This window comes from Lissotriton vulgaris, unplaced genomic scaffold (assembly GCF_964263255.1).
Source record: "Lissotriton vulgaris unplaced genomic scaffold, aLisVul1.2 SCAFFOLD_1937, whole genome shotgun sequence".
In the NCBI taxonomy this organism is placed as follows: domain Eukaryota; kingdom Metazoa; phylum Chordata; class Amphibia; order Caudata; family Salamandridae; genus Lissotriton; species Lissotriton vulgaris.
Genome location: NW_028246219.1, coordinates 18,582 through 39,680, shown reverse-complemented (window position 1 = coordinate 39,680; position 21,099 = coordinate 18,582). Strand labels below are relative to the sequence as shown.

At 52.2% G+C, this 21,099-nt stretch overlaps 1 protein-coding gene across 1 annotated transcript in view; it reads right to left on the bottom strand.

The window, feature by feature from the left end:
- LOC147666041 (ADAMTS-like protein 5) overlaps positions 1–21,099 on the bottom strand; it is a 38,255-nt gene that overhangs the window by 4,678 nt on the left and 12,478 nt on the right. The window contains exon 2 of the mRNA XM_086949305.1: positions 2,070–2,274. Within this exon, the coding sequence (XP_086805431.1) occupies positions 2,070–2,274 (205 nt within the window). The remainder of the gene's footprint in view (positions 1–2,069; positions 2,275–21,099) is intronic.

Genomic DNA, 21,099 nt, shown 5'->3' with positions numbered 1-21,099 from the left:
TGATTATACAGGAGTGAGTATGATTTATGCTGGTGTGAGTGTGATTTATACAGGAGTGAGTGTGATTTATACAGGAGTGAGTATGATTTATGCAGGAGTGCGTGTGATTTATACAGGTGTGAGTATGATTTATGCAGGTATAAGTGTGATTTATACAGGAGTGTGTGGTTTATACAGGAGTGAGTATGATTTATAAGGGAGTGAGTATGATTTATGCAGGTATAAGTGTGATTTATACAGGAGTGAGTGATTTATACAGGAGTGAGTATGATTTATACAGGAGTGAGTATGATGTATGCCGGTTTAAGTGTGATTTATACAGAAGTGAGTGATTTATACAGGAGTGAGTATGATTTATACAGGAGTGAGTATGATTTATGCAGGTATAAGTGTGATTTATACAGGAGTGAGTGATTTATACAGGAGTGAGTATGATTTATACAGGAGTGAGGATGATTTATGCAGGAGTGAGTATGATTTATACAGGAGTGAGTATGATTTATACAGGAGTGAGTAGGATTTATACATGAGTGAGTAGGATTTATACAGGAGTGAGTGTGATTTATACAGGAGTGTTTATGATTTATACAGGAGTGAGTATGATTTATGCAGGAGTGAGTATGATTTATACAGGAGTGAGTATGATTTATACAGGAGTGAGTATGATTAATGCAGGAGTTAGTATGATTTATGCAGGTGTGAGTATGATTTATACGGGAGGGAGTATGATTTATGCTGGAGTGAGTATGATTTATACAGGTGTGAGTATGATTTATACAGGAGTGAGTGGTTTATGCAGGAGTGAGTATGATTTATACAGGAGTGAGTGATTTATACAGGAGTTAGTATGATGTATCTAACATCGAGTGGGAATGACGTATCTCACAGAGAATACGTATGACTTATATAAGAGTGAGTGTGATTTATATAAGAGTGAGTGTGATTTATCTAGCAGGGTGTGAATATGACGTATCTAGCAGGACGCGAGTATGATTTGCATTGCAGGGAGTGAGTATGATTTGCATTGCAGGGAGTGAGTGTGATTTGCATTGCAGGGAGTGACAGGAAGTGAGGGGTCTTATCTCAAGGCCAGGAGCCCGCTGGTCGAGAACCTGTGCAGGGGAGGGACAGGAAGTGAGGGATCTTATCTCAAGGCCAGGAGCCTGCTGGCAGAGAACCTGTCCAGAGGAGGGACAGGAAGTGAGGGATCTTATCCCAAGACCAGGAGCCTGCTGGTAGAGAACCTGTCCAGGGGAGGGACAGGAAGTGAGGGATCTTATCCCAAGACCAGGAGCCTGCTGGCAGAGAACCTGTGCAGAGGAGGGACAGGAAGTGAGGGATCTTATCTCAAGACCAGGAGCCCGCTGGTAGAGAACCTGTGCAGGGGAGGGACAGGAAGTGAGGGGTCTTATCTCAAGGCCAGGAGCCCGCTGGTCGAGAACCTGTGCAGGGGAGGGACAGGAAGTGAGCGTGATTTGCATTGCAGGGAGTGAGCGTGATTTGCATAGCAGGGAGTGAGCGTGATTTGCATTGCTGGGAGTGAGTGTGATTTGCATTGCAGGGAGTCAGTGTGATTTGCATTGCTGGGAGTGAGTGTGATTTGCATTGCTGGGAGTGAGCGTGATTTGCATTGCAGGGAGTGAGTGTGATTTGCATTGCAGGGAGTGAGTGTGATTTGCATTGCTGGGAGTGAGCGTGATTTGCATTGCAGGGAGTGAGTGTGATTTGCATTGCAGGGAGTGAGTGTGATTTGCATTGCTGGGAGTGAGTGTGATTTGCATTGCAGGGAGTGAGTGTGATTTGCATTGCAGGGAGTGAGTGTGATTTGCATTGCAGGGAGTGAGTGTGATTTGCATTGCAGGGAGTGAGTATGATTTGCATTGCAGGGAGTGAGTGTGGCCTATAGAGCAGGAAGCGAGAAGTGAATGCGATTTATGTAAAGGTCCTTTATATAATATCCCATCTTGTGGCGAGTGAGTGTTGTGATGTACGTTGTCTGCTTTAAGAAAGATTATTTGAGCTGCCAGGAGTGAGTGTAATGATTGCATAGTATGCACCTTCACACTCACCCGCAGATCTCTCTGGAGTGTGTAGGGGCCCTGACGGAGGTGTGGCCCTCTTCTGATCAGGAGGCGCACTATTCCCGAAGCCCCGGTCCTCTTGGCGCTGCTGTGGCTGCCTCAAGGCGCTCGCTCCTCCATGGAAAGTGCTGTAGAGATCGCGGGGCAGCCAGTACTCGTACTCCACACCTGGGTTCTGCTCCTGGAAAAGAAGCTGCACAGAGGAGGGACAGTGAGTGAGGGAACTCATGCTTAACACCAGCAGCCAACTGCTGGTAGAGAACCTGTCCAGGGGAGGGACAGGAAGTGAGGGATCTTATCTCAAGGCCAGGAGCCCGCTGGTAGAGAACCTGTGCAGGGGAGGGACAGGAAGTGAGGGATATTATCTCAAGACCAGGAGCCCGCTGGTAGAGAACCTGTCCAGGGGAGGGACAGGAAGTGAGGGATATTATCTCAAGACCAGGAGCCCGCTGGTAGAGAACCTGTGCAGGGGAGGGACAGGAAGTGAGGGATATTATCTCAAGACCAGGAGCCCGCTGGTAGAGAACCTGTGCAGGGGAGGGACAGGAAGTGAGGGGTCTTATCTCAAGGCCAGCAGCCCGCTGGTAGAGAACCTGTGCAGGGGAGGGACAGGAAGTGAGGGGTCTTATCTCAAGACCAGGAGCCCGCTGGTCGAGAACCTGTGCAGGGGAGGGACAGGAAGTGAGGGATCTTATCTCAAGGCCAGGAGCCTGCTGGCAGAGAACCTGTCCAGAGGAGGGACAGGAAGTGAGGGATCTTATCCCAAGACCAGGAGCCCGCTGGTAGAGAACCTGTGGACCGACTGGACTACGGAAACACCCTCTACGCAGGCACCACCACTAAACTCCAGAAGAAACTACAACGAATCCAAAACGCCTCAGCCAGGCTCATACTAGACATCCCACGCAACGAACACATTTCTGGTCACCTTAAAGACCTCCACTGGCTACCCGTCAATAAGAGGATCACTTTCCGACTGCTTACCCACGCACACAAATCACTCTACGACATCGGACCAGATTGCCTCAACTCTCGACTGTCCTTCTACACCCCCTCCCGCCAACTTCGCTCCTCCAGTCAAGCCTTCGCCACTGTACCTCGCATCAACAAGACCACCATGGGAGGCAGATCCTTTTCATACCTGGCTGCCAAAACATGGAACTCATTCCCCGCTTACCTTCGCCTCACCCAGAATCACCTAGCGTTCAGAAAGCAGCTTAAAACGTGGATATTTGACAAATAATCCTCCTCCCCTTCCTAAGCGCCTTGAAACCCTCTGGGTATGTAGTGCGCTATACAAATTTTATGACTTGACTTGACTTGACTTGCAGAGGAGGGACAGGAAGTGAGGGGTCTTATCTCAAGACCAGGAGCCTGCTGGCAGAGAACCTGTGCAGGGGAGGGACAGGAAGTGAGGGATATTATCTCAAGACCAGGAGCCCGCTGGTAGAGAACCTGTGCAGGGGAGGGACAGGAAGTGAGGGATATTATCTCAAGGCCAGGAGCCCCTTGGTAGAGAACCTGTCCAGGGGAGGGACAGGAAGTGAGGGGTCTTATCTCAAGGCCAGGAGCCCGCTGGTAGAGAACCTGTGCAGGGGAGGGACAGGAAGTGAGGGGTCTTATCTCAAGGCCAGGAGCCCGCTGGTCGAGAACCTGTGCAGGGGAGGGACAGGAAGTGAGGGATCTTATCTCAAGGCCAGGAGCCTGCTGGCAGAGAACCTGTCCAGAGGAGGGACAGGAAGTGAGGGATCTTATCCCAAGACCAGGAGCCTGCTGGTAGAGAACCTGTCCAGGGGAGGGACAGGAAGTGAGGGATCTTTTCCCAAGACCAGGAGCCCGCTGGTAGAGAACCTGTGCAGGGGAGGGACAGGAAGTGAGGGATCTTATCTCAAGGCCAGGAGCCTGCTGGCAGAGACCCTGTGCAGGGGAGGGACAGGAAATGAGGGATCTTATCTCAAGGCCAGGAGCCCGCTGGTCGAGAACCTGTGCAGGGGAGGGACAGGAAGTGAGGGATCATATATCAAGGTCAGGACCCTACTCGTAGAGAACCTGTGCAGGGGAGGGACAGGAAGTGAGGGGTCTTATCTCAAGGCCAGGAGCCCGCTGGTCGAGAACCTGTGCAGGGGAGGGACAGGAAGTGAGGGATCTTATCTCAAGGCCAGTAGCCTGCTGGCAGAGAACCTGTCCAGAGGAGGGACAGGAAGTGAGGGATCTTATCCCAAGACCAGGAGCCTGCTGGTAGAGAACCTGTCCAGGGGAGGGACAGGAAGTGAGGGATCTTATCCCAAGACCAGGAGCCTGCTGGCAGAGAACCTGTGCAGAGGAGGGACAGGAAGTGAGGGATCTTATCTCAAGACCAGGAGCCCGCTGGTAGAGAACCTGTGCAGGGGAGGGACAGGAAGTGAGGGGTCTTATCTCAAGGCCAGGAGCCCGCTGGTCGAGAACCTGTGCAGGGGAGGGGCAGGAAGTGAGGGATCTTATCTCAAGGCCAGGAGCCTGCTGGCAGAGAACCTGTCCAGAGGAGGGACAGGAAGTGAGGGATATTATCTCAAGGCCAGGAGCCCCTTGGTAGAGAACCTGTCCAGGGGAGGGACATGAAGTGAGGGATCTTATCTCAAGACCAGGAGGCCGCTGGCAGAGAACCTGTGCAGGGGAGGGACAGGAAGTGAGGGATCTTATCTCAAGACCAGGAGCCTGCTGGTAGAAAACCTGTGCAGGGGAGGGACAGGAAGTGAGGGATCTTATCTCAAGGCCAGGAGCCCGCTGGTAGAGAACCTGTGCAGGGGAGGGACAGGAAGTGAGGGATATTATCTCAAGACCAGGAGCCCGCTGGTAGAGAACCTGTGCAGGGGAGGGACAGGAAGTGAGGGATCTTATCCCAAGACCAGGAGCCTGCTGGTAGAGAACCTGTCCAGGGGAGGGACAGGAAGTGAGGGATCTTATCCCAAGACCAGGAGCCCGCTGGTAGAGAACCTGTGCAGGGGAGGGACAGGAAGTGAGGGGTCTTATCTCAAGGCCAGGAGCCCGCTGGTAGAGAACCTGTCCAGGGCAGGGACAGGAAGTGAGGGATCTTATCTCAAGACCAGGAGCCCGCTGGCAGAGAACCTGTGCAGGGGAGGGACAGGAAGTGAGGGATATTATCTCAAGAGCAGGAGCCTGCTGGCAGAGAACCTGTGCAGGGGAGGGACAGGAAGTGAGGGATATTATCTGAAGACCAGGAGCCCGCTGGTAGAGAACCTGTGCAGGGGAGGGACAGGAAGTGAGGGGTCTTATCTCAAGGCCAGGAGCCCGCTGGTAGAGAACCTGTGCAGGGGAGGGACAGGAAGTGAGGGATCTTATCCCAAGACCAGGAGCCCGCTGGTAGAGAACCTGTCCAGAGGAGGGACAGGAAGTGGGGGATCTTATCTCAAGGCCAGGAGCCCGCTGGTAGAGAACCTGTGCAGGGGAGGGACAGGAAGTGAGGGATCTTATCTCAAGGCCAGGAGCCCGCTGGTAGAGAACGTGTGCAGGGGAGGGACAGTAAGTGAGGGATCTTATCTCAAGACCAGGAGCCTGCTGGTAGAGAACCTGTCCAGGGGAGGGACAGGAAGTGAGGGATCTTATCCCAAGACCAGGAGCCCGCTGGTAGAGAACCTGTGCAAGGGAGGGACAGGAAGTGAGGGATCTTATCTCAAGGCCAGGAGCCTGCTGGCAGAGACCCTGTGCAGGGGAGGGACAGGAAGTGAGGGATCTTATCTCAAGGCCAGGAGCCCGCTGGTAGAGAACCTGTGCAGGGGAGGGACAGGAAGTGAGGGATCATATATCAAGGCCAGGACCCTACTCGTAGAGAACCTGTCCAGAGGAGGGACAGGAAGTGAGGGATCTTATCTCAAGGCCAGGAGCCCCTTGGTAGAGAACCTGTCCAGGGGAGGGACAGGAAGTGAGGGATCTTATCCCAAGACCAGGAGCCCGCTGGTAGAGAACCTGTCCAGAGGAGGGACAGGAAGTGAGGGATCTTATCTCAAGGCCAGGAGCCTGCTGGCAGAGACCCTGTGCAGGGGAGGGACAGGAAGTGAGGGATCTTATCTCAAGGCCAGGAGCCCGCTGGTAGAGAACCTGTGCAGGGGAGGGACAGGAAGTGAGGGATCATATATCAAGGCCAGGACCCTACTCGTAGAGAACCTGTCCAGAGGAGGGACAGGAAGTGAGGGATCTTATCTCAAGGCCAGGAGCCCCTTGGTAGAGAACCTGTCCAGGGGAGGGACAGGAAGTGAGGGATCTTATCTCAAGGCCAGGAGCCTGCTGGTAGAGAACCTGTCCAGGGGAGGGACAGGAAGTGAGGGATATCATCTCAAGACCAGGAGCCCGCTGGTAGAGAACCTGTGCAGGGGAGGGACAGGAAGTGAGGGATATTATCTCAAGGCCAGGAGCCCGCTGGTAGAGAACCTGTCCAGGGCAGGGACAGGAAGTGAGGGATCTTATCTCAAGGCCAGGAGCCCGCTGGTAGAGAACCTGTGCAGGGGAGGGACAGGAAGTGAGGGATATTATCGAAAGACCAGGAGCCCCCTTGGTAGAGAACCTGTCCAGGGGAGGGACAGGAAGTGAGGGATATTATCTCAAGACCAGGAGCCCGCTGGTAGAGAACCTGTGCAGGGGAGGGACAGGAAGTGAGGGATATTATCTCAAGAACAGGAGCCCGCTGGTAGAGAACCTGTCCAGGGGAGGGACAGGAAGTGAGGGATATTATCTCAAGACCAGGAGCCCGCTGGTAGAGAACCTGTGCAGGGGAGGGACAGGAAGTGAGGGATCTTATCCCAAGACCAGGAGCCCGCTGGTAGAGAACCTGTGCAGGGGAGGGACAGGAAGTGAGGGATATTATCTCAAGGCCAGGAGCCCACTGGTAGAGAACCTGTGCAGGGGAGGGACAGGAAGTGAGGGATATTATCTCAAGACCAGGAGCCCGCTGGTAGAGAACCTGTGCAGGGGAGGGACAGGAAGTGAGGGATATTATCTCAAGACCAGGAGCCCGCTGGTAGAGAACCTGTGCAGGGGAGGGACAGGAAGTGAGGGATATTATCTCAAGACCAGGAGCCCGCTGGTAGAGAACCTGTGCAGGGGAGGGACAGGAAGTGAGGGATATTATCTCAAGACCAGGAGCCCGCTGGTAGAGAACCTGTGCAGGGGAGGGACAGGAAGTGAGGGATCTTATCTCAAGACCAGGAGCCCGCTGGTAGAGAACCTGTGCAGGGGAGGGACAGGAAGTGAGGGATCTTATCCCAAGACCAGGAGCCCGCTGGTAGAGAACCTGTGCAGGGGATGGACAGGAAGTGAGGGATCCTATCTCAAGGTCAGGAGCCTGCTGGCAGAGAACCTGTGCAGAGGAGGGACAGGAAGTGAGGGATCTTATCTCAAGTTGAGTTCCTGAAGGCTATAGCTCCCGGTATTGTTCCCCATTTAAAAAACATGTTTGAAGAGGGTAGAGATAACGGTGTCATGCCACTCGCCCAAAGACTGGCCTCCATAGCAGTCATCCTCAAGCCGAATAAATCACCTACTGATTGCAGGTCTTATAGACCGATCTCTCTCATCAGTGCGGTGGCCAAGATCCTAGCCAAGCTATTAGCAGCTCGCCTACTCCTCGTGCTTCCTTCCCTAATCCACGACGATCAATCGGGCTTCCTCCCAGGACGTAACACGGCCCTTAATCTGCGCCGAGTCAACAACGTCCTGAGTCGACAATCTATTATACAACAGGATGCCGCCATTCTGTTCCTCGATGCCACAATGGCGTTTGACTCGATCGAGTGGTCCTATCTCTTTGAGGTCCTTCACAGTTTTGGCTTTGGACCCAAATTTATCCAATGGGTGTGACTCCTGTAGACAGATTTACTGGGTCAGGTGCGGGTCAACAACCATACATCTCGGCAATTCCGACTCCACAGAGGGACCCGTCAGGGCTGCCCCCTGTCACCACTACTGTTATCCCTCACCTTGGAACCCCTGGTCCACTGGGTTCGTACGGACGCTTCCATTAGAGGCCTCCAATGGAACAACGAGATAATGGACAGGATTTCTGTCTATGCCGATGACATCCTGATATCAATCAATCAATCAAAGCATTTGTATAGCGCGCTACTCACCCGGAGGGTCTCAAGGCGCTTGTGGAGGGGGAGCCTGCTACTGCTCGAACAGCCAGGTCTTGAGTTGCTTCCTGAAGGCGAGGTGGTCTTGGGTCAGGCGGAGGTGGGTGGGGAGGGAGTTCCACGTCTTGGTGGCCAGGTAGGAGCAGGATCTTCCTCCCGTTGTGGCTCTTCGGATGCGGGGGGCGGCGGCGAGGGCGTGGCTGGTCGATCGATGCTGGCGGGTGGGAGTGTAGAAGTTGAGGCGGTCGTTGAGGTATCTTGGGCCTTGGTTGTGGAGAGCTTTGTGTGCGTGAGTGAGGAGTCGGAACGTGATTCTCTTGTTGATGAGGAGCCAGTGCAGGTTTCTTAGGTGTGCGGAGATGTGGCTGTGTCGGGGGATGTCCAGGATGAGTCGTGCTGAGGCGTTTAGAATTTGCTGAAGTCTTTTCTGGAGTTTTGCAGTGGTTCCGGCGTAGAGGGAGTTGCCGTAGTCCAGTCGGCTGGTGACGAGGGCCTGGGTGACCGTCTTCCTGGTTTTGGTGGGGATCCACCGGAAGATCTTCCGTAGCATGCGTAGGATGTTGAAGCATGACGAGGAGATGGCGTTGACTTGTCTGGTCATGGAGAGGGAGGAGTCCAGGATGAAGCCCAGGTTGCGTGCATGGTCCGTTGGTTTGGGTGCGCTGCCCAGGGCAGGGGGCCACCAGGAGTCATCCCAGGCGGATGGCGACGATCCCAGGATGAGGACTTCCGTCTTATCTGAGTTTAGTTTCAGGCAGCTGTTCCTCATCCACTCGGCTACGTCTTTCATCCCTTCGTGTAGGTTGGTTCTGGCTGTGGCGGGGTCATTGGTGAGGGAGAGGATCAGCTGGGTGTCGTCGGCGTAGGAGATGATGTTAAGGTTGTATTGGCGTGCGATGGCCGCAAGGGGGCTCATGTAGATGTTGAACAGCGTGGGGCTGAGTGATGATCCTTGTGGTACGCCGCATATGACTTCGGTGGCCTCGGATCTGAACGGGGGGAGGCGGACTCTTTGTCTCCTTCCGGCGAGGAGGGAGACGATCCATTCCAGTGTTTTCTCTTGGATTCTGACGTTGCTGAGGCGTTGCACTAGGGTGCGGTGGCAGACAGTGTCGAACGCCGCAGAGAGGTCCAGGAGGATGAGGGCCACTGTTTCACCGTTGTCTAGCAGGGCTCGGATGTCGTCAGTGGCTGCGATGAGGGCGGTCTCGGTACTGTGGTTCGCCCGGAAGCCGGACTGCGAGGGGTCGAGGGATCCATTCGTCACGAGGAAGGCGCCAGCTGTCTGTTGACGGTCTTCTCGATGACTTTGGCAGGAAACGGGAGGAGCGAGATGGGGCGGTAGTTTTTGAGGTCGGTGGGGTCGGCTGATGGTTTCTTTAGGAGGGCGCTGAGTTCGGCATGCTTCCAGCTCTGCGGGAAGGTTGCGTTGTCGAAGGAGGCGTTGATGATGTCCCGGAGATGGGGTGCGATGTCGGAGTCGGCCTTGTTGAAGACGTGATGAGGACAGAGGTCGGTTGGAGATCCGGAGTGGATGGAGTTCATCGTGCGTATGGTCTCTTCGGTGTTGGTCGGGGTCCAGGCGCGGAGGGTGGTGGTGGGGGGCGCTGGTGCGGTCGTAGGGTGCGTTGGCATTGTGCTGAAGCTGTTGTGTATGTCTGCGATCTTGTTGTGGAAGTACGAGGCGAGTGAGTTGCAGAGGTCTTGCGATGGGGTGATGTTGTTGTTTCCGGCGCTGGGGTTGGAGAGCTCTTTGACGATGTTGAAGAGTTCCTTGCTGTTGTGGGCGTTGTTGTCCAGTCGTTCTTTGAATGCTGTTTTCTTGGTGGTGTGGATCAGTTGGTGGTGTTTTCGAGTGACGAGCTTGAGGGTGGGCATGTTGTCTGGTGTCAGGTCTCTGCACCAGGCTTTCTCGAGGGCTCGGCAGTTCTTCTTGGAGCTCTTGAGTTCGTCGGTGAACCAGGATGCTTTCTTGCTGCTGGGTCTGCTGGGAGGGGTCCTCAGTGGGGCGAGGTCATCTGCACAGTTGCTGATCCACCTCGAGAGGTTGTTGGCGGCATGGTTGGGGTTCGCTGAGCTGGCGGGAGGGTTCTGGCTCAGGGATGTAGCGAGCTGGTCGGCTGTGATCTTGTTCCAGCTTCTGCGTGGAGCCTGTTGCTGGTGGTGGTGGATCGTTTTCCTTCTGAAGCTGAAGTGGACGCAGCTGTGGTCCGTCCAGTGGAGTCCGGTGGCGTGGCTGAAGGAGATGTCCTTGCTGGAGGAGAAGACGGGGTCAAGCGTGTGGCCGGCGTAGTGGATGGGGGTGGTCACCAGCTGCTTGAGTCAGAGGTTGGCAAGGTTGTCCAGCAGGGTGGTGGTGTTGCGGTCGTTGTTGTTCTCCAGGTGGAAGTTGAGGTCCCTGAGGAGGATGTAGTCAGCGGAGGGAAGGGCGTGCGTGCTGATGAAGTCGGCGATGTCTTTGCTGAATTGTGTGCGCGGTCCAGGGGGTCTGTAGATGAGGGTGCCTCTTAGGGTGGTCTTGGGGTCGGTGTGGATCTGGAAGTGGCTTCCCCCCGGTCCTCCATTAATAGCCTATTCCACGTCCTCACTAACTTCGGGAGATACTCGGGCTACTCGATCAATTGGTCTAAATCGACACTGTATATGCTGTACGGCCCCCCGCCCAAGCTGCCCCGAGGATTTTCCATCACAGTGGCCCCTGATGGATTTAAATACCTGGGTATCTTTATCACGTCAGACCCAGTAGTGTTCCATGACCAGAACCTACTGGGTCCTCTGCGGAGGCTGCACAGTGACGTAGCACACTGGCGATCTCTCCCACTATCCCTTCCAGGCAGGGCTGCCCTATTTAAAATGCTGGCGCTCCTGCGCTTCTTATACACCCTGCAAAACTGTCCCTTTCCGATCCCTGACTAATATTTTAGCGCTGTGGAGAGTGATATACGCCAGCTGTTGTGGGACGGGGGGACAGCCCGCATAGCCCTCCATAAACTCACCCAAAGCTGGTACGACGGAGGTATAGCCCTGCCTAACTTGCGCCTTTACTATTGGTCATCGCAATTAGTGGCTATTAATCACTGGATCCATGGCTCCCCCCTGAATCCGGTCTTCCTCCTTGACAGAAGACAGACTGGGCGGGAGGGTTACCTGGGGGCCCTCTACAGCAAACCAACCAGGAAAAGCTATGTCGGGCCCATGGCACACACAGTTGCAATCTGGCATAGAGCCAACAAGAGTTTGGGATGGTCAGACAAAATAACCAAAGCGACTCCACTATGGTCGTCGCAACAACTGGGCTCCCTCTGTTTCCTTCAGGGATTCGATAAATGGGACACGATAGGGCTCTCCACTGTGGGTGACTTAGTGCATAGGGGCAAGCTATCGACATTCGAGGACCTACAAACCAAACACTCCTTGGCACCAACAGAACACTTTGGATATCTTCAAATCAAACATGCCATCCTCACTGCCATCCATGACCTCACCTCCATACCTGAGAGCTCCATACTAGAGGATAGGCTGTTGTCGGAACCTCTCCCTGAGAAGGCAATATCCTACACCTATCGTAAGCTCTGTAACAACCTCCCTGACACTCTTCAACCCTTGCGGGATAAATGGGAGGAAGACCTGGGCCTCTTAGAAGAGGAGGAATGGCGGGCAGCCCTAATGTCTCCAATCAACCATCGATTCCGATTAATCCAACTGAAAATTTTACATATGTCTGCTCTCACACTGGCCCAAATTGGAAGGCGTCCTGACACTCTATGTCTCAGAGGGTGTGGCCTGCCAGGCACCTTCTACCACATCCTGTGGGACTGCCCGAAGGTGCAGCAATTCTGGGAGGGAGCAATACGTAAAATGAGGAATTCCTTGGGTAAGCCAATTCCGTTATCGCCAAAAGAGAGTGTACTTAATGTGTGGGGGGCCACGGACCTGAACGAATTGGAACTACAGTGGGCGGCATTGGCCTTCCTACTGGCTAATCGCTCCATCACTATGAAGTGGGGCTCCCCCGAGAGGCCGTTGGTGGTGGGCTGGATGGCTGAGATGGACCGTTGCATGCTTGCCAAAAAAACAGTCTACAAAATTAGTGGTTGCCCTACAAAATGGGATAAGAAATGGGGACACTGGAACAAATTCCCGGGTGAACTATGTGACTCTCCAACGATTGAATTGGCAATGACCCGGGCTGGACGCACCTGTCGAAATGTATGCTAATGTATTATTACAATTGCTGTGTACTATGATTCAGCTATATATCTCTATATATGACTGATTTATTGACTCTGCTTTTTCTCTGATAAAATCGTATGTTAAAAAAAGATATATATACATTTAAAAATAATTACATTGTATATCTTACAAACATAATATACACAAATATATATTTTAAAATAAATGTAAAAAATAATCAACATAATCCATATATAAAACCATTAAATAAACCATAATAAAATAAAAATATATACTAATAATTAACAATAATTCAACACTATACTATTTTTAAAATGATAAACAACAAAATTATTAAAATAAAAATAGTAGACTAAATCACAAAACATCTTTAAAAAAAAAATCACATAAAAGTGTTAGACTTGTAGGGGTCAAATTAACTACACTCACTCCAAAGTAGGCAACAGTAGTAAAAATCTTGAACTTTGAAGGAATTAGATTTACTATTTCCACTCCAATCAGAGCAACAATGGGAAAAGCATTTCACTTTGGAGGGGTCAGATTTAGTGTTTCTGCTCCAACCTGAGCAATAGTAGGAGAAGTGTTGAACGTTGGAGGTGTTGGATTTTCTATTCCCACTGTAACATAAGTAACAGTTTCGAAAGGGTTGGACATTGGAGGGATCAGTTTTAGTATTTCTACTTCAACCAGAGGAACACTAGGTAAAGTGGTCAACTTTGGAGATGCCAAATTTAGTATTCACACTCCAGCGTAATTTAATGTACTATTCCCTCCCAAAGTTAAAAAATATATATTATAAAGAAATATTAACTTAAAATATATTTTAGCAAATGTATAAAAATATCCTTTTTACGTTGCAAAATGTTTAAAGATAATAACACAAGTAGTAGATTAACAATTAAGAATTGATTGGAAAATAACTTACAAATAATTATCAATTCAAATCATTACAAAATAAGTGTATATATTACACTTCCCAACCTCCTGCCTCAAAAATCGTACACGCACAAAACAAACGAAGGTAATATTTGCAAATAATCAATAATACATAGCAATTTAACAAATAATACAAAAAGTAATTAATATAAGAACATAGTACAATCAATTGATATACTAATTATTCAAATCAATGAAAGGCATTTGCATAGCCAGTGTTATTGTTCACCAATTAACAATTACAACATAATTACTGTTTTATTTAAAATCATCTATTACATATTCTAAAATTAAAAAAAATATACATAATTAATAATAGCATTATTAAATAAATACAAAAGATGTATAATCATATAAAAATGAATATTAAAAAACGTCCCTCCCTATTCCATAACAGACCACCATTAAATACATATACAAATATTTTTTTTTTTACAAATACTCAAATATATTACCAATTAAAAAAAACGATACTAAAATAATACACACACTTGACATCATAATAATATTAACTTACAAAAGTAAATCTAATAACACAGGGGTACTCATAGTACGGCCCGCGGGCCAGGGGCGGCCCGGCAAGCCTTCCCTGGCGGCCCGGCAAGCCTTCCCTGGCGGCCCGCGGACCTTGCAGACGTCCTACCTATGTATTTTTTTTTCTTTTAAAGATTGTCTGCTGCAGCGCGACTCTGAGAGTCTCTGCTGCTCTGTGGGGGCCAGGGGCAGGCGATTCTCACTTAGCTAGAGTGGAGCTGCAGGGGCCTAAGAAGAGGTGGAATACAACAAAGCCTCATTAGCATGCAAATGGCCTTTAACGACCTGTGAAGTGCTTGGGTGCGGCTGTATGTGTCAGGAAGCTGTCTCACCCGGGGCTGACACACAGGCAGGGTGAGATGACAGAGGGAGGCAGAGGGAGGTCGAGGGACAGAGACAGAGGGAGGGATGGAAAGAGAGGGAGACAGAGGGAGAGAGGAAAAGGGAGGGAGAGAGAGAGAGAAGGGAGTGGGAAAGGGAAAGGGAGGGAGAGGGACACAGAGAAAGGGAGACAGAAAGGGAGACAGAGGGAGGGCGGCGACAGAGGAGGACGACGGAGGGAGTGAGGGGGACAGAGGGAGTGAGGGTGATGGAGGGAGTGAGGGTGACGGAGGGAGTGAGGGTAACAGAGGGAGTGAGGGCGATGGAGGGAGTAAGGGCAAAGGAGGGAGTAAGGGCAAAGGAGGGAGTAAGGGCGACGGAGGGAGTGTGGCCGAGGGAGCATGGGGGAGGGAGTGTGGGCGAGGAAGCGTGGGCGAGGGAGTGTGGGCGGGAGTGAGAGGGGGAGGGAGTGGGAGGGAGTGAGAGAGAGAGGGAGGGAGACAGAGGGAGACAGATGTGTGTATGCCGGGTGTGGTGGCGCAGTCGAAGAAGGCATCTGCTGCAGGGACCTGTGATAAACCTCATGGTCATAGTTTTTTTTGTTTATCTAGCCCTGCCCCCTCCCCACTGACCCCGCCCCCACCGGTGCGGCCCTCGGAAACAAACCACACTGTAAATTTGGCCCCCGAGAGAAAGTTTGTGAGTACCCATGTAATAACACAACAAAAACAAAAAAGGTTATTATATAGAGGTATATTCAAAATCTATACATATAAAATACCTAAAAAATAATATCCATGCCTTCTCTGTTCTGTTGCACAATATTGTTTTCACAATATTTGTGTCAAACAGTATTTTTTAAACAACATTTTGTCGGAGCAACATTGATTGTAGTTTGTACTGTATAGGAGGTGTTGGGTAAGGAGTGTGAAGTCTGGAGATGTCCTCTAAACATAGCAACACAACAAGATGATGGATGGAGCGCTGAAACTTTTCAAGCATCCTGGGACCGGTTTCGGGGCATTACTAAACATATGCATCGTCGTAGATGCAATTGAACATGTGTCTACTTTCAGTCTTCTTGTGGTCCGTATCATGAAGTAGAGAAAGCACTGATGTGGATCCTGGGGGTCAATGTGTAATATATAGGCTATCTGGTTTTAGGTTTAAACCTATAATAACTGATAAAACCCCACGATAGGAAATAAGCCATCAACGGCGTAAATATATAAACACTGAAAAAACACCTTAGCAACCACAAACTAAGTGCCATTCAAAGAAAGGAAAAGATGACTGAAAGAGACATTTTTATTTCTTCCTGAAGGGTCCAATACAATGTAACTTTCTTATACAAGGTAGCAGCAAGAAAGACTGGGCTAACATTATTCTGCTTGAGTTTTGTTATTTAGGGATGTCACTAAAACATCGTGATCACTGCTCTGAATTGCACGCCAACATTGGTGGACTCCACAATATCACTTGGAATCCTACTGGATAAGAACCTTAACATGCAAACTCACATCAACTTGATGGCTAAAAATGCCCGCTTTCACCTCAGCTATCTCAGAAAAATGAAGCCATTCATTGAGAACCCGGACATCAAAACTGCAGTTCAGTCCTTAGTCATATCGAGGCTGGAGTACGGATGTACTACCCTCTCAGGGCTTCCCAAAATCTCTACCGCTCCTCTAAAAGCCTGTCTTAATGCCGCAGCAAGACTCATTACAGGATCTAGGAAATTTGACCATATATCACCACACCTGAAGGCACTCAACTGGCTACCCTATGAAGCTTGTTTTCACTTAAAGATGGCTTGCATCACTCACAAGGCGTTACACTACCACACCCCCAGTACCTAGCCCAAAAACGTATCTTATCTGGAGGAAACAGACATTCTATGAGCGCAGATAATCTACTCCTGAAACCCTTGCGGTTCAACCAGACTAATACCTCCAACAGAGCATTTTCTGGAGCGGCGCCAAGAATTTGGAACTCACTTCCGCCATTCATCAGAAAAATCGTCTCAACACCTCTCTTCAAAAAGGAAGCAAAATTATTCTTGATGAGCGAATTCCTCCCCTAAATCCGCACAAACACCGCACCAGCTTACAACCTCAAACTTGCCTCTACTCTCCGTCCATGATATTTCCAAGCTAAGACTTGCACACTCTCGAATGGATTCTTATTACTCAGAACAATTCTCTATTCTGCTTTTATCCCCCGAACTTGGTTATTCTATTTTGTTATTTTGTATGCCATGCTTTTACTAAATGTGCTATTCACACAGGTGGAGAAGTGTGGCTGAATGGTTAGAGCGGCAGACCCTGATGCAGAGGTCTAGCCCGGGACCAGGGTTCAATCCCCGCCTCGGCGGGTATGGGGCTCAATTTCCCCGGACCTGATCATTCTCGCCTCGGTCCCTATTCTAATCACGGGCCCCACGCTGCAACTCTGGGCGATAGCTTGCTTAATCTCCACAACGGCCCCAGCACCGCTAGGGTGCCTGGCTTCACCTTGGGGGAGCCCAGGAGTGGACATTTCACAGGGAAAAGCCAGGAAGGGTTCCACAGCGGTATGCGTTACAGCGCCAGGACACCCCAGTTGGGGTATTAGTGCGCTTTACAAGTACAAATTACATTACCGCGCTCACTATGTAAAGCGCTTTGATACCCTACCTTGGGCCTGGTTTGCGCTCTAGAAAACTCTAAAAATAAATACATTGTCTCTTCTGCTTTTTTCAGTTATGTGGTCTTTGGTCTAAAGATGCAGTGTTTAGAAGTATGTTTTAGATCTTATGTAGTTATTTTATAAACTGTAGAGAATCGGGAAATATCAAAATCATATTTTATATTTTGGCTACATTTGATTTCACTGATAAGTAAAATGGCTGGTTTCATAAGAATCTTCCCTAATATGTCCCATCACATTTACCCACAGACAGAGAATGTGTGAAATCCTTTGATACATCAACCCCTTTTCTAGTGAGTCAGTATTGATTGTAAGTGAATTACCAAACACCTCAAGCATTAAACATTCAATGCAAGATGTAGTGACAGGTTTATGTGAAAAGAATGTTCTCACCAAGCATCTGAGATAGTGGTGAAAACACGACACCAGACTTTTGGTAAAAAGGGAACGCAGTGTCTCTCGGAATGCTGCTGAAAAAAGTTTCTTCTAAGTTCATTAAAGATTGGAGTGACTTTGCATCTTTACAATCTTCAGAGTTAATGAAGAATCCTATTGACTGTGGAGTCCATTCTGGTGCCGTAAAAATGTATTTGGACCTCATATACCCTGTGCACCTACCTTCAAGGAGGTTCTGCTCCTGAAATGTTAAACCCTCCATCCCCACACCTGCCCCAGAAGGCCTCTGCCCCTGCAGTGTTAAACCCTCCATCCCCACACCTGCCCCAGAAGGCCTCTGCCCCTGCAGTGTTAAACCCTCCATCCCCACACCTGCCCCAGAAGGCCTCTGGCCTGCAGTGTTAACCCATTCACCCCCACACCTGCCCCAGAAGGCCTCTGCCCCTGCAGTGTTAAACCCTCCATCCCCACACCTGCCCCAGAAGGCCTCTGGCCTGCAGTGTTAAACCCTCCATCCCCACACCTGCCCCAGAAGGCCTCTGCCCCTGCAGTGTTAAACCCTCCATCCCCACACCTGCCCCAGAAGGCCTCTGCCCCTGCGGTGTTAACCCATTCACCCCCACACCTGCCCCAGAAGGCCTCTGCCCCTGCAGTGTTAAACCCTCCATCCCCACACCTGCCCCAGAAGGCCTCTGGCCTGCAGTGTTAACCCATTCACCCCCACACCTGCCCCAGAAGGCCTCTGCCCCTGCAGTGTTAACCCTCCATCCCCACACCTGCCCCAGAAGGCCTCTGGCCTGCAGTGTTAAACCCTCCATCCCCACACCTGCCCCAGAAGGCCTCTGCCCCTGCAGTGTTAAACCCTCCATCCCCACACCTGCCCCAGAAGGCCTCTGGCCTGCAGTGTTAAACCCTCCATCCCCACACCTGCCCCAGAAGGCCTCTGGCCCTGCGGTGTTAAACCCTCCATCCCCACACCTGCCCCAGAAGGCCTCTGCCCCTGCAGTGTTAAACCCTCCATCCCCACACCTGCCCCAGAAGGCCTCTGCCCCTGCAGTGTTAAACCCTCCATCCCCACACCTGCCCCAGAAGGCCTCTGCCCCTGCAGTGTTAAACCCTCCATCCCCACACCTGCCCCAGAAGGCCTCTGCCCCTGCAGTGTTAAACCCTCCATCCCCACACCTGCCCCAGAAGGCCTCTGGCCTGCAGTGTTAAACCCTCCATCCCCACACCTGCCCCAGAAGGCCTCTGCCCCTGCAGTGTTAAACCCTCCATCCCCACACCTGCCCCAGAAGGCCCCTGCCCCTGCAGTGTTAAACCCTCCTTCCCCACACCTGCCCCAGAAGGCCTCTGGCCTGCAGTGTTAACCCATTCACCCCCACACCTGCCCCAGAAGGCCTCTGCCCCAGCAGTGTTAAACCCTCCATCCCCACACCTGCCCCAGAAGGCCTCTGCCCCTGCAGTGTTAAACCCTCCATCCCCACACCTGCCCCAGAAGGCCTCTGGCCTGCAGTGTTAAACCCTCCATCCCCACACCTGCCCCAGAAGGCCTCTGGCCTACAGTGTTAAACCCTCCATCCCCACACCTGCCCCAGAAGGCCTCTGGCCTGCAGTGTTAACTCATTCACCCCCGCACCTGCCCCAGAAGGCCCCTGCCCCTGCAGTATTAAACCCTCCATCCCCACACCTGCCCCAGAAGGCCCCTTCCCCTGCAGTGTTAAACCCTCCATCCCCACACCTGCCCCAGAAGGCCTCTGGCCTGCAGTGTTAAACCCTCCATCCCCACACCTGCCCCAGAAGGCCTTTGGCCCTGCGGTGTTAAACCCTCCATCCCCACACCTGCCCCAGAAGGCCTCTGCCCCTGCAGTGTTAAACCCTCCATCCCCACACCTGCCCCCAGAATGCCTCTGCCCCTGCGGTGTTAAACCCTCCATCCCCACACCTGCCCCAGAAGGCCTCTGGCCTGCAGTGTTAAACCCTCCATCCCCACACCTGCCCCAGAAGGCCTCTGCCACTGCAGTGTTAAACCATCCATCCCCACACCTACCCCAGAAGGCCTCTGGCCTGCAGTGTTAAACCCTCCACCCCTACACCTGCCCCAGAAGGCCTCTGGCCTGCAGTGTTAAACCCTCCATCCCCACACCTGCCCCAGAAGGCCTCTGGCCTGCAGTGTTAAACCCTCCATCCCCACACCTGCCCCAGAAGGCCTCTGCCCCTGCAGTGTTAAACCCTTCATCCCCACACCTGCCCCAGAAGGCCTCTGCCCCTGCAGTGTTAAACCCTCCATCCCCACACCTGCCCCAGAAGGCCTCTGCCACTGCAGTGTTAAACCCTCCATCCCCACACCTGCCCCAGAAGGCCTCTGCCCCTGCAGTGTTAAACCCTCCATCCCCACACCTGCCCCAGAAGGCCTCTGCCCCTGCAGTGTTAAACCCTCCATCCCCACACCTGCCCCAGAAGGCCTCTGGCCTGCAGTGTTAACCCATTCACCCCCACACCTGCCCCAGAAGGCCTCTGGCCTGTAGTGTTAAACCCTCCATCCCCACACCTGCCCCAGAAGGCCTCTGCCCCTGCAGTGTTAAACCCTCCATCCCCACACCTGCCCCAGAAGGCCTCTGCCCCTGCAGTGTTAAACCCTCCATCCCCACACCTGCCCCAGAAGGCCTCTGGCCTGCAGTGTTAAACCCTCCATCCCCACACCTGCCCCAGAAGGCCTCTGGCCTGCAGTGTTAAACCCTCCATCCCCACACCTGCCCCAGAAGGCCTCTGCCCCTGCAGTGTTAAACCCTCCATCCCCACACCTGCCCCAGAAGGCCTCTGGCCTGCAGTGTTAACCCATTCACCCCCACACCTGCCCCAGAAGGCCTCTGGCCTGCAGTGTTAAACCCCCCATCCCCACACCTGCCCCAGAAGGCCTCTGCCCCTGCAGTGTTAAACCCTCCATCCCCACACCTGCCCCAGAAGGCCTCTGCCCCTGCAGTGTTAAACCCTCCATCCCCACACCTGCCCCAGAAGGCCTCTGGCCTGCAGTGTTAAACCCTCCATCCCCACACCTGCCCCAGAAGGCCTTTGGCCCTGCGGTGTTAAACCCTCCATCCCCACACCTGCCCCAGAAGGCCTCTGCCCCTGCAGTGTTAAACCCTCCATCCCCACACCTGCCCCCAGAATGCCTCTGCCCCTGCGGTGTTAAACCCTCCATCCCCACACCTGCCCCAGAAGGCCTCTGGCCTGCAGTGTTAACCCATTCACCCCCACACCTGCCCCAGAAGGCCTCTGCCCCTGCAGTGTTAAACCCTCCATCCCCACACCTGCCCCAGAAGGCCTCTGGCCTGCAGTGTTAAACCCTCCATCCCCACACCTGCCCCAGAAGGCCTCTGGCCTGCAGTGTTAAACCCTCCATCCCCACACCTGCCCCAGAAGGCCTCTGGCCTGCAGTGTTAACCCATTCACCCCCGCACCTGCCCCAGAAGGCCCCTGCCCCTGCAGTGTTAAACCCTCCTTCCCCACACCTGCCGCAGAAGGCCTCTGGCCTGCAGTGTTAACCCATTCACCCCCGCACCTGCCCCAGAAGGCCTCTGCCCCTGCAGTGTTAAACCCTCCATCCCCACACCTGCCCCAGAAGGCCTCTGGCCTGCAGTGTTAAACCCTCCATCCCCACACCTGCCCCAGAAGGCCTCTGGCCTGCAGTGTTAAACGCTCCATCCCCACACCTGCCCCAGAAGGCCTCTGGCCTGCAGTGTTAAACGCTCCATCCCCACACCTGCCCCAGAAGGCCTCTGGCCTGCAGTGTTAACCCATTCACCCCCCCACACCTGCCCCAGAAGGCC